The following is a 14,546-nucleotide window of genomic DNA, read 5'->3' as shown; positions in this document are numbered from 1 at the left end:
GCGCACCCAAATAAAATGGTCACAGTCCGCCTTGCCTCTGGTAAGTGAGAACTACCAGAAAGACATATAAAAATCGAACTTCTCTTCTTCACTCTTCAGTGTAACTTAGTCACACATCCCCATCATCATCATGCACACAACATGACATCTAAGCCAAATTTTAGATAAAGTGCTGCCACCTCAACAGCACATATACGTCCCCTCATAAATCTACTTATAAACAATCTTAAGTATTTGTAAAATGACCTGTATAACAACTTTACAAATTAGAAATCTCACTGGGACCATCATATGCACCCCATGCAGCTCAGCACCAAAGCCTCCTATCTATATACCTAAAAAAGCATATCCCATACCAATATTAATACAGGATCAGATACCAGCAAAACAAATTAGAGACACACCACTTCCACCATCAAGTGCAAAACACAACTCCAAGCGATATGCAGTACTTATTAGGTACACCATGGGCAAAATATTGCACACAACATGGCAGCTAAGCTTGTGTTGAATTAGCAATATCACGACTAAAGCAAATGCAAATTAAGGCATGTTTAAACTTCACTCTACACCAAAGGAACACATAATACACACCAAATGGCATGAAAACACACATTGCAAGGCTCCGAGCCATATGGCTGTGTCAAGATCCACCACGTACCCACGAAAACTGTCTGGGGCAAAAAAGGTCTTTATTCCAATGGCACCAACCACGGGAGCAGCTACACCTTCAGCTCTCCCTCAAACACTGCCTCACACCGAACCTTTACAACTGGTCATTCCAGGATGACCTAGGACCCTGGACTCATCACACCAACATTCTACATCCAAAACAGCACATATCCTTCCCCAGAACATAAACACTGCAGAAAATAAACGTAACGAGTAGTGAAGGTAAAAACCATACAGGAAATAACATAAGATATAAAGAAAAAGTTTGACATAAGAACCAAAAAAACTCTGCATGGAAACACTATTGTAATATAGTATGCAGTGGATGCAACCTACTCATTCCAACACTTAGGTTTATTACGACATCTCACAGTGTGACGCAGATTCCAGCCAACAATTACATCTTTGTTTTGCTCAGCCTGGTCTGTGTTATGCCCAACAGGTACCAACCCCTCCCTGGTCTTACTACCAAGAGACTTCACCAGGCGGGATGCATTTCAAACATCCCCATTGTTCAGCTTGACCACATTTCTCATGACCTTCACAATTTCAAAAGGACCCATGTAGTTTGATTCCCCTTTCCTCTCAAAACCCAGCCTCTTGACCAATACTTCTTCTCCCACCTCACACCATTTCTCTTTGGTATAATTCCTTACATCATATGATTGTGTGTACATCTCTTGTTACCTTCTTCAAAGTTGCCAACCATTACCTTTTATTCTTTCCATCTCTTAACCTTTCACTCCATACTGCTCTTTTTTCCACACAACCATACCAGATTCAATTTGCCACGTATCACCCGGCCCCTCATCCAGAAAAACGCTGATTTAACCATAATAGAACTGGGTGCATTCCTGTGAGCCCACCACACTTCATTCAACACCTCAGACAATGGTCAACTGCCCTTTGCACACAAGACTTGACTACATCATTCATGCGTTCTGCTAGATCAAAGGCCTGAGGAGAATACAAGGCAGTCTTGAGGTGCGTGATGGACAAACTGTTCAAAAATGGATGCATTTCACGGGACATCAGCTGAACACCATTGTCAGTGATAATCTCTTGTGGGATTCCCTCCCGAAGAAATTCTTCCTTCAAGAAATTGATTACCACTTTGGTGTCAACAGAACCATCGCACACTTTGTCACCACCCACTTGGACATGTAGTCCACCAGGAGAATCACATAATATTAATTTTGTGGTAAAAGATTAAACGGAACAGCAAAACCAAAACCAAGTTTCCTCCACGGCTCCATAGGTACCGCCACTGGGGACAGTGGAGCCTTGGAAACCACCTTACTTTTATTACTTCTTGCACAATGATCACAATCCTTCTTAACCTCCTCTACCTGGCTATCCAAAACCAGGCCACCAATACCACTTCCTACCCTGCATTTGGTGAGATTCTTTCCCAAATGACCCTTGTGCGCCAGGTTAACTATCTTCCCTATGTCACTTTCAGACAGAATTATCCTATCGCCCCTGTACACCTCATACCCTGTCCAACCGAGTTCATATTTCATTCCAAGATGACCTAAGACCCTGGAATGATCACCCCCTCCATTCTATGTCCAACACAACAGGTTGGTTAAGCTTTGTCACCTTCTCAGCACACTCATATCCTCTCAGCAAAGATATATCTACCATTCAGTGCAAGTTAAATTTAATGTGCCAAACCTACATGCTCACAACACTGCATCAAAGCCAAACATCAGCTTATGATGCCTACTAAATGAAAAGTCATCCTAAACTGGGCAATTACCTACGCACCCAAGAACAACACACATCGATATACACAATTTCGTACGCAAATCCATAAAAGCCTCTAAACAGGTATACTGTTTAAGATGAATAATTACTAAACAATATTTTAGTCAATTCTACTCTAGCATCAAACAACTCAATATAAATTTCTAAATATAACTAAACTCAACCAAACCAACAGTGTCTAAAGTCCAAAGAATTTGTGAAAATCCAGAACTTTAATAGGCACACAGATTCTGAAAGCGCAGCGGGACCGAACACATGGTAGAAATGTGCCATATAATTTTCATTGCATAATATTTTTACTCTTAGATTTCCACTTTAAAAAACATTAGCCTAGAAAACAAAGGCATCATTTCAAAGTTCTTCTACATGTTCTAACATTACACATCTTGTTGTCCAACTTATTATAGATGGATTTCCTTTAAAACACCATTCTTGTACGCACCGCATGTTTTTGGAAAAATGAGTGATTTTGAGAAAACTATTCAAACTCTTATTATCGAAATAACCACTCATGACCATTCAAGTCCATACAGTTTCTTTTAATTGACAAAATCTTTTTTGTTCTTTACACATTTTTAGGAGGTTCTTCTGAGCATACCGACACGATAAAAAAAACATAAGGGAATATGTTTTAGTATTCCAAAGGTGCAACACTCCCTTTTAAAAGAACTGGAAAAAAAATCGACATACCTTATTAAAAGGATACCAGGCCACTAACACAGTTGAACAGCACACAAAACAAGTTTCCTAAAGATAGCAAAACTTGACTAGGCTTGTCTGGAGAAATTTATATTGAATTATTTTTCAAGTCTCTGGCACTTACATACACACAGTGCTAAACCCCTTAAATATGTTTCCCCTTAGTGAGGTTTGGTGCGTTCTTACACACAGGACTGAATATCTAGAGGTATATCAACTTTTGTTTACATCTTTTAAAAGAAAATCATGAATGACTAGTACTGCTGTTTATCTGCCTTTATTTGGAACTCTGACAGCTATTTTGGTTGTCGACGCTAGATGTTTCATTGGTTTATAGGGTAGTATGGATTTTGACTGTCTATGAAAAAGAGCTCTGCATTGTCTTATTGCCTATTTTGAATAATTTCCTCTCACCGTTGAAAGAAGATGTCCGCTATTTTTATAAGACATGCTAAGTAAAAGCAAATAAACTAAATAACATTTGGATAGTTAGTAAAAGCAACTCCGATGTAGCTAGAGTGTGAAGAAGGCTAGCATAAACGCTGCAACATTATTTACACCACCCAAAAACAGCACAAGTTATGGTGTTAGGCACTACAATCCAAGCAAATAATTAAAAAAAAAAAAATCAAAATGTACTTATTGCCTTGGAGAAACAAATGCTTTGTCCAGATCCCAAAAAATGGATGAAGACGTTTGAACGTTTTCAGGAAAAAAAGGGCTCATGCACCTGATACACTACTGAAACAGTGCAACAAATTAAACAAACACTAAGTGGTTACCTTGAGTGGTCAGGGTGGGACAAGCATGAGAGCCAAACAAATGAATTAATAAGAGACAGGCTGAAACAGCAAGCTTTGACATGACTAAGCACGTAATTGAAAATGATGAACTGGTTATATTAATTATGAAGACATAATAAGAGACTGAAATTGAATATTGTTAAATTAACAGAGGGGATGGGATATACTTAGGTAAAAAAAAAAGATTGCAGAAATATTGTTGAAAATTGCAGGAAGGAAAATATATATTTTTTTAACTTATCAAAATGCACGTAACGTACTAAATGCAAGGCATGTCATGATGTGAAACTTTTAAATCAACAAAAAGACTTTGTATATCATCACATAACAAATTAATGTGTTGTACAGGTGAGTGTGAGCCACCGTTACAGTGCAATGTCTTTTCACCTGTGGTAAGTACCCACAATGCCACTGGCTGTGATCTTACACACATCCCTCCCCTCAGAATCATAGCTGCGTAAGCATGTGCACATGTTCATGAGGCAGGATACCTTGACAATATGGATATTTCGAGGAAAGTGCAAAAGCTAAGAGCACATTTTGTACCGTTCTCAATTTTTTTTATTTCCTCAAAGGTGATTCTTGAAGCTGAAGATTTAGTCAGAAGTCTCTGCAAAGGCTTCTAAAAGCCCTCGAGAACAGACATCATAAAAAGTAAAGTAGCCACAGAATAGAAAATTATTCTAAATACCATTATTTCCATTGAGCTCCACCTTGATGTACCCCAGTACATTGCCATTCCTTGATTGATAACGTGGGTCATTGCTCTGACAGTCTCTGTAATAAAAAAAATATTTTAAAAAAATTAAAGGAAGAAAAAATATGAGGATAATCTTTGGAACTTAGTTATCAGGCTGTTAAATCAGGGAACAACACCAAATGGTAAAGGGAAAGTATTTTTCAGGGACATTTTGCAAGCAGTGTACTTCATTTCTTCAAACTTCAATGCAGAAGTGTTTTACTTATTGAAGGAAAGAGTAACAAAAGAAAAAAAACTGAAATTGATCCCTGGAAAAATATCCAAGGTAAATTACTTTTGGAAACTGAAAAAGGGATCTGGTGATGAAAGGGCATTGTTGTATGGTTCAATACATTGAAATGAGAGGAAAAACAAAAACTGACAATGTGTCACAGTTACCACTGCATCAGCAGGAATTGGTTGTGGAAAAGTACATAGGGAGCAGATCGACAAGCTAGTTAGGGCTTACAGGGTGAAATGCAGGACACAATTAACTATACATTTGGTATCTTTACTGGATTTGCACATTATTGGAGTGGAAAATTAGATTCCTAGAATATTTAGGGTTACTTCAGTAAAGAGTGTGAATTAGTGACGAGATTAAACCCTCTTTTGAGTTAAGTTACTTAAGTTGCATATCAGTTAAGTGCAGCTGGCTTGTTGGGTTAGGAGCGCAGTTACTTTAAGATCCTACCATAGTGTTTAAAGAATCGAATAACTCCTACCATAGTGTTTAAAGAATCGAATAACGTCTTGAATTAGGTTACTTTAATTACTTTTTTAAGTTAATTGGATAGCTAGGATGTTACATTGATAATCAAATTCTCAATCAGAAGAGGAACTTCATGCTCTGAAAACAGAGGGGGCCTATTTTGCTAATAAGTTGTGCAGTATTATTTAGTTTTAACTTCCCAGAATCATTGTTGGTTCACAAGTGTACATCTCTATCTACAATTAGAAAATAAATATCCAGATGATTAGGGCATGCATACGAAAATATGCTATCTCTGTACTGCAAAAAAACTGCTCAATACTGACACAGTGATGATGGGTCATTAGAGGAACCACAAGCATTATAGAAGGGGATGTAGCAATTTCATCTACTTCATGATTTTTTTCAGAAACTGCATTCCAAAACTTACCAAAAAAATATGACAGATGGCCGTGAGAAAGAACTGATATAAAGGGGTGTTCTGTAGGTGATGGATAGCAATGATAGTCCAAATGCCTTGAACAGAACGTGCCAGAGGCTAGATAAACGACCCATACGCTTAAAAGTTGCTTTGCTGGTGCCCATGAATGTGAGGAGGGTTAAACCAGATTGTGCTATCCTTGGCTGAAGCATTGGCTTGCACCCTCATTACCTGTCAGATTTACAAAAGAGGACCCTTGTGGGTTTATACATTGATCTTACATTTTGTCATTACAGAATTCTCTATGAACTATTTTTAAGCTTAAGGAACAGTCGAAGACGTGAACTTAAAAACCTTGCCAGTCTGCACACGTTACATATATTTCTCATGCTGTAAAGTCAAATTTGAATGGACATGCTAATAGACGGGTGTATCAATGTCATTTATGGAACAAGGTTGACTATCAGCCTGGCTTTAAAATTCCCATTACCCAAGCTAAAATAACCAACCTGATCTGGTGTCTGACAGTTCATATCCTATTTTTTTGTGGCTTGCTGCAGACAAGTTTGAAAATCGAACTTCCTTTTACTACTATTCATTTGCACTAGGAGCCCTCTGATATTATGAAGATGTTTGATTTGCCGTACCAAATAATGATTGCCATACAGTTAAACTATTTTAGCACTGGACAAATACCATATATTTACTCAAACTGCAAATAATACCTTGGAAGGATGAATGGCCGATTTGTGTCTACATACTCCAGGGCTGCTCAGGTCTTATAGTTCTAATCTTCATTCTCAGTGATACTCTTTCTACATGTGACAAGAGGACTCTTTCAACTAGCTGGTATAACTTAGCATCCATGCACTGTATTATTGTACAGTAAAAAAGAAAAAATCCTAAAGGCAAGTGATATTATGCATGTATAAAAAAACTCCTGCAATAACATATACGTATACTTAAGAAACCTGCACTGGAAGCTTGTGACAGTGCTGCACTCTGGGATCAACTTTTCTGTTAGCTTTGTCCTTACTAGCATTTTGTGATTTAGTTAACGAAAGCAAGTAATAAACTTTTTCTGGAAAAGATGCTCACTCCTATTGCTACAGTGATTTCATCATTATTTTATCCTGGATGAGCGAGTTCGTTTTTTAAAATGTTTGGGCCCAGATAACAAGAAAGGCCTTTTTGAAAAAAAAAGTGTGTGGTGTGACATTTTTACCCAAGAATAAATCTCCCTAAATCTGGTTCACTTTGGATAATGATGAACTTTCCTTGTGAACAGAGCCCAAGATGTGCAAATTTGAATCTCATTATATGGGTATTCTTCCATAGAATACAAAAAGAATGTTTAGGTAAGAGCAGGCAGAGTTTGTGGTATAGAGAAGAAATAAACTCTAATCATTACATTTCAGAACTGGTAAAGTCGGGTGGCCAGATAACTTTTTAAGAAGTATGCTGCCCAGTCAAGAACATATTTGAAAAACCTATAGCCTTAGAGGTAACCATGAAACGAACTCTTTTGTAATAGTTGTTACTAAAAGCACCCAAATGACAGTTACAATCAAAAATTGTTATTAACATAGCCTTACACTTAAAAAAATTAAGGACCAAGAAGGAGAAGAGTATTAGCAAATTTGGGCACAAAGAACATTTGAAGAATCAAACATCCAAAACTGTTTCTCTACCAGTAGTGTTTTTAGGTAACCTTTGTGTTGTACCTTATTCAAAGTTATCAAATGTAAGTGGTAAAAATGGCTTTCGTTCTTTACAAGTGATTTGCTGCTTTCAGGAGAGGAGTGTGACTAGGCTGCCTCCTGACCTTTGCTTTTTTTCCCTTTAACATCATTGGTATTAGTAGGCATTGCAAAAACCAAAAGAATGATTATTAATCTCAAAAGCTGGCAGACTGACCCCCATCCAGTATGAAGACTTTTTAGGCATTAAATTGTTATGAAAATTAACCTGGAATGGTCAAATGACAAGACAGCTCTTTCACTGACAATACAGCTCTTTCACTGAAACATGAAATGAGGACTTATTACCTTACTACTGGAAGCAGGCTAATGCCACTCATGGCCCAGAAATATGGCCTAGAAGATGGGTGGATCATTTGATGCTACATAAAACAAGTTCCTGTAAGGACCAGATGTGAATTTCTTGCACATGAAAGTATATCACTTGACACTAAATAAAAAATGTAAAATATATTTCACAAGCATGGATAGTACAATTGACAAAATATGAACTATTTACGGCGATGAACCTATTTAAAACCCTGCAACAGACAGACTTGCCTGCTAGAGTTCCATGGTTGAAATCTGTGATCTTATCCGAGATTGGACTCTTGGGAATCTTGATTTTGAGAGCTTGGAACCCTGAACACCACCAACTGAAGTTTTCCAGCAATGTTAATAGTATGGTACTGTTATTTCTGATGAACATGAAAAGGGTTGCCTAAATACTTCCAGAGAACCAGGGCTTTAAACTGTGGAAAAAACAGTGGTTCTCTCTGTGGATCATCACAACCTGCTATTATTCATCTACAATGAAATAATACTTAATCAATCGATAGCTGATTCAATCAGTGCTACAATTAAATATTCATGCCAATCGTCATTTTATAAGATTCAGTTCCACATTGCATCGGAATATTAAATACTGGAAAAGTTCAAAATGACAATTAACTACCAATTTGGTCACGAGGAGAAAGCACCAAAAACAGAGTTATTTTTGTATTACTCCTTGCGAGGATACAAGACTGGATGACGTCCAGGTGGATTATGGACTAAGCAGACACATATACAACTACCTTTTGTTTAGACACTGAGGGAAGAAGGAATGTAACAAATGAATTTATTGATTACATGTTAATTGTTGTGTTCAAATTTTCTAGTATTTCATATTTTGATGGAATGTGGAATTGAATCTTATGGATGGCATTTGGCATGAATATTTGAATATTTAATGATAACACTGATTGAATCAGCTATCCAATTATCAAGTTTTTTTTTTACTGTATATGAATAAAAGCAGGTCGTCATAGATCTCTTGAGAGAACCAATGTTTTTTCACTATGGCCTTACACTGAAAGTCATTACATTGCAGGTAAATATTCCTACCTTTACAGACAACAGTAGTACTTTGAGGGGAGGTAATTATTAAAATCTTTCAATGCTGGCATCAATGTATACACGGTAAATGAAAAATGTATGCTTGATTCCCATTTGCAGACAGCTATCAAATATTTCTACCTAATAAAATCAGATGAGGCAGAAAACTAGCTATAAAAAACAACAGCTATCACAAGATTGTTATGCATGGATTCCACAGGAAGCCTCTATCGTTTACTAAATATTCTATATCTGGTAGTTCACTGGTATGACGTACCAACAGTGGATAACAAAACTCATTACCCACTGTTGCTACGTCACAAAGACCTTTATGGCCATGCTGACAGGTCTCTCAGGGAGCCACTTTGTGCAGCGCTGCTTGTCTGCTTTGGCTGAAAGTGGAAAGCACAAGTGCAGGATAGAGAATGAAAGCAGGAAGGCGGTGGGCGCTGGTTAAGGATAGCAGGTAAGGTATATTACTAACAATCGGGGTCAATGAGGGAGAGGCCATCATATGTATGAATCCCCCATTACTCCTCTGCTTCTGCTTATCAGTTGAAAGCAGGGGCACATGATTGGGAGGGGGGAGGTACAATACTTAACACACAATTATGAATGGGTAAAGAGTGAATAAAGGGGAAGTTTTTCACCTTGAGGTTCTGAGTGACGTCATAGACAACTCAAGCTTCACTCTCATTATCTATCTGATGTCATTCAGAACTCCTCAGTGAAAAACATTCCTGTGATTCACTGTTACTCATCCATAATTCTATACGTTATCGCTAAAAAATGGCAAATATATTTGGTCCTCTTGATGACCTCCTCCAAAGAAAATCATGTAACACTATATTTTTTAGCATTTACATGCCCCAGTGACCTGAGGAGGAACAGGACATGGCATGCTTTTTAGCCTTGTGCTACTGGTATGGACCAGGATGCTCGTGGGAATATTATATGCATATGGTTATTTCCTCATCCGGCAAAGAAGCCACGATAATACTTAATACCACATAGGGCACAGCCTTAAAAATGAATGTAAATCTTAAACTCAAATTGCTGTTTCAAGCATCTGCAATCCACTAAGATTAATGTAGCGCACTTCATTGTATGGGAATGAAACATATTTTGCGTAGGTTAGACAAGGTGTTTGTGGGCCAGTACAGACCACACTCAATGTCTACTTTAGGTGTATTTTTGCCTTTAAAATCCCACTATGACCTTATTACAGACATAACCATACAAGATAAACTGCGAGTAATGTGTATATCAAATACATTTGGAGGGTCTACAGTAACATAGGCTGTTTTAAGTATGGTGTGGCATGTGCATGAAGCTTCGTGCAACTGGCTACCTTGTGTAAAGTGATTTAGTAAGGGGGAGACAGACTATCAATAGGCTACTTCTGACCATTATTAGTGCCACTAAAGGGATTCACCTGAAGTCTTAACACCTCTTAATCGAACATCTGTCACTTTCTTCCGTCTGTGCTCGGTTAATCAGTCATGCTGAAACAGCGGAGGAAGCGACTCTTCTAGGTGAAGTGTTTGGTTGCATCTCTGAGGCACCACTTTACTGCCTTCAATGACCAAGACAAAGAACTTACAAAAAATGCTCAAACCTGAGCTCCCTGGTGTGGTGCTGTCTAAAGGTCAAGATCTCCAAGTCTCTCAGTTCAACTAACTAGGGCACAAAAGCAGCATAGGAAGGTATGTGCCACACAGTTGACTGGATCATCGAGGAATAACTTCTGGCAAAACTCATCTGCCTCGTGAGATGCTTAAGAGCAGAAAACAATAAGAATTTTAGTAATGGTTTTCCAGCACGCTTATATTAGGAGAACTGCTACAGCTCTGAAAGGTGTATTTCAAGGTTCTCATTTTCCTGGTCACAAAAGAAACCAAGAACAGACACACAATGACTAGGAGAAGGCCTGTAGAAAAAAGAGAACTTTCTAGTAAACGCTACCGTTCAAGTAGATAATCCTACACCTGGCTGTCATGTGGACTATTTCCAAGAGTGGGTATTAATCATCTACGGATGCCCAGTCATATATGGCGCCTCTCTATATATTGCCAGCTTTGGGTTTCTGAAGGACTATCTTAGTTTTCTGATGTCGGCCATAGGCTGCATTATTACTAAAAAAAGGTTTATTAGACAACCTGATAGCAGACAACATAGGAAGTAAGGCTGAACCCTTGTAAAATGTGGCACTCAAATAAGAAAGTTGCATGGAACCCTAATATTAATAAAAAATACTCATGGTCTTCTGTCATCTCTTTTAGGAGCAAAGGCTTATGAGAGATGTTATAACATCTAAAATGAAAAACGACCCACTTAAAGGCTTGAGGGGCACCCAAAATGGACTAGAAGAAAACCATGAAGAGAAGAGTAGGAGGTGTTAAAGAACGTATCATGACATCGCGAGAAACTAGCTGGTGTTACCACTACACTGTTTTTTCTTCAAAGACCAAAGGGGTAGTGTTTTGTACTTTCATTGCCAACCTTTACAGTGAATCGGGCCCATAATCAAAACTTACTGTAGCAGAAGACAAATAGATGATTGGGGCTTTACGTGGGTGGTTGTTATCTAGAAGCCACTTTGGCAACGCGCAACCATAAGCAGGAGGATATTAAAACAACCGTACAGTGCTTGCAAGGCATACTGTAGATCTGCTGCACAGACTGAGATGTGTTTCAAAAGACAAAAATCTAAAGAGCACTTTTCCAAAGGATTATTAAACCAAGAGACAGAACAAAATAAAAATGCCTATTCTACAAAATGTATTTAACTTCTCGGACACGTTGTATATACGAATACACACATTTACACAGATGCAGGCTGTGAAGAACCGCAGACCTGCATATACACCTATCTTAATGAAAAGTGGTTATATTCACTGCAATTACTATCGAATACATCTGTTAAACAAGGGAACGGCTGGTTGATGCACTAACAGATAATACATATTTAATTTATGGAGAAATATGTGAATAGACACATATATACAATAAAAGAAATGTACATCATCAAACAACTTTTTTTAGGAACACTTAGTACGAACCTTCAGCCAAATCTGAATCATGCAGGTTTTTATTTTTATTTTCTGTAAGCCAAGGCATAACCCCATGCCAAACAAAGAAGCAAAGCAGTCCACACCAGGCATAAAATATATATTGCATGCTCTGTATTAGAGTGGCCATCTAGGAAGACACAAGGCCTATGGAAACGGATGGTCTGCTCCGCTGGAGCTCCACTGGCTTTGCAATGCCTCGCAGAAGTTCACAGAATATCGAAAAGGTCACTCCAAATCAGAAAGGTCATCGGCTACTAGAGTTGGGCAAAATGGTTTTATCCTATTTGCTGGGCACTGTGCACATTTTCAATGATGTCTGAAAGTCCATTTTTACAGAAGAAACATGGTATTAGGAAGAGTGCAAAGATATGTTGTTTATCCACAGCAACCTGAAAAATGGGGCTTAAAATGAAGCATATACTAAAGTTATATTGCATTACCATGACCCAGGTTTAATGCTTCCAAACATTTCTACCACATTCTACCAGGAATGAATGAGGCAGCCAGCAAATGGATAAGGCTCACAGCAGAGGTGTGATGCAGCCCTCAGCAGCCTGTGTGGTGCAGGACGACCCCAATCCGTCAAGAGACCCCCAATATTTCTGGAGCCCCCTATTGGACTTGGTCCTTTTTGCAGGGACATCCCTGAACTTTTTGCCTTCCTCATGTATTTTTTCTGACCTGTTGTTGGCTGTTTTATGACTCTGGGCACTTTCCACTGCTGATCAGTGCTAAAGTGCATATGCTCTCTATTGTAAATTCATGTATTGATTAGTGACTCCATGATTGGATTATTTGATTTACTTGTCAGACCCTAGTACAGTGCACCATGTGTGCCCGGGGCCTGTAAATCAAATGCTGCTGGTGGGCTTTCAGCACTGGTTGTGCCACCCACAGAAGCAGCCTGTAACGTGTGTCTCAGGCCTGCCATTGCAGAGCCTGTGTGCAGTCTAGTACTGCCATGTCGACTTGGTAAGTACACCCACTTACCAGTCCCTAAACCATCCCTTTTGTTCATATCAGCTACCCCTAAGGTAGGCCCAAGGGCAGTGTGCATTGTAAGTATAAGGTAGGACATGCCCTGGTGTGTGTGGCATGTCCTAATAGTGAATTACAGCCATTTTCGTGTTTCACTATTGCAAGGCTACCAGTCTCCATAGACCCGAATGGCAGTTTGTTTATAACCCCTTATAATCCTAACTGACCCAGGGAACATGGTAGAAATTCGAGTTTAGTGTGCCTGAACTCAGAATGATAAAATTCATCTTTTAGTAAAGTTGGTTTTAACATATTGTGTTTGAAAACACCACTTTTAGAAAGTAGGTATTTTCTTACCTAACCATCCAGTCTGCCTCTGCTAGCTTGTGTATTGTGTGTCTGGTTTTGTGAGTGACAGGGGCTTGGGGATTCCAGGAGACAGGGTGTCTCAGCACAGGGCTGAATAGACCTATCTGCATGTAGAGTGGTGGGAGGTATAGCATCTGGGTCTGGATAGGGCTGTGCCTGCCTTCTGCAATGCTGGCTCCACCTCCTGTGGAGCGTATGATGTCCCTGGCCCACCCTGCTAAAGGAAAGAAGGAGTCCTGTAAACAAAGTGCTCCAGGACTGCACAGAACTGGTTTGGACTAGGTACAGGCCCCTCTGCCTTCAGAGGACAAAGCATTTAGTAGTATAAATATGGGGACCCAGACCCCAAGACGTTAGATCACTTTTAGAACAACAAGACGCACCTCTGCCAAGGAGAAGAACCAAGGAAGCTGTAGGAGTTGGCCTGCCCCCCTGTCAGTGTGCTGTGTTGCTGGGTTGGCCTACAGTGGTGTCTTCAGTGCCAAGGAGAGGAGAAGGAACTTTACAGAACTTTCATCATCTTGCAGAATATTACTCCAAGGGCTTGAACTTGTGCTTGCCTCCTGCTGAAGTCTCAGGGACAAAAGACTTCACCACCAGCTCCCCTCCGAATTTCCTTGCTGGGAATTCTGTCTGCAGAAGCCTGCGTGTCGCTGGGAGCTGGAAGCGCGACTCAACGAGAAGAAGCGTGTCTCAGTCTGAGTTTGTACATAACTAAGTGGTGACAAGCATCAAAACAAGACTTTTTCTATTTTTTCTTGCCACATTTACCGTTCCAACCGGTGACCTACGATATCCCGAGGGAGCCAGTTTCCATTTCCCAAACGAGACAGTCTTCCTATGGAATGCTTAGCCTGTTGGAAAGTGAAGTATTCCGCCAGTTACAGGAAGGCAGCAGTTAATATCTAGTGGCATGGAAACTTTGAACTTGGAGGAAATATAGCTAAGTGATTAGTTCGGTCTGCAGCTCGCACTCTATAAACTGTATTATCTATGTACTTTTATGAATTTTAAACAAATGAAAAATAAAGTTTGAATTAATCGATTGATTGATTGTGCCTGTTATTCCAAAAGGAGTCTTTTATGCAGGCAAACCCATGGACAACAGGAGGGAGGGAGGGGGAGAAGGCACGGACAACGGGAGGGAGGGCGGGGGAGAAGGCACGGACAACGGGAGGGAGGGCGGGGAAGAA

General features: G+C 39.3%; 1 protein-coding gene across 8 annotated transcripts in view; it reads right to left on the bottom strand.

Annotated features, from left to right (window-relative positions):
- The window catches only part of KCNAB2 (potassium voltage-gated channel subfamily A regulatory beta subunit 2), a 1,115,399-nt gene that overhangs the window by 94,831 nt on the left and 1,006,022 nt on the right, over positions 1-14,546 (bottom strand). For all 8 annotated transcript variants that reach the window (XM_085608872.1, XM_085608876.1, XM_085608871.1 and 5 more), the window contains one exon: positions 4,636-4,721. In XM_085608872.1, coding sequence (XP_085464998.1) covers positions 4,636-4,721 — 86 coding nt within the window. The remainder of the gene's footprint in view (positions 1-4,635; positions 4,722-14,546) is intronic.

This window comes from Triturus cristatus, chromosome 1_2 (genome assembly GCF_964204655.1).
Source record: "Triturus cristatus chromosome 1_2, aTriCri1.1, whole genome shotgun sequence".
Taxonomy (NCBI): domain Eukaryota; kingdom Metazoa; phylum Chordata; class Amphibia; order Caudata; family Salamandridae; genus Triturus; species Triturus cristatus.
This window is presented reverse-complemented; position numbering and strand designations above follow the sequence as displayed.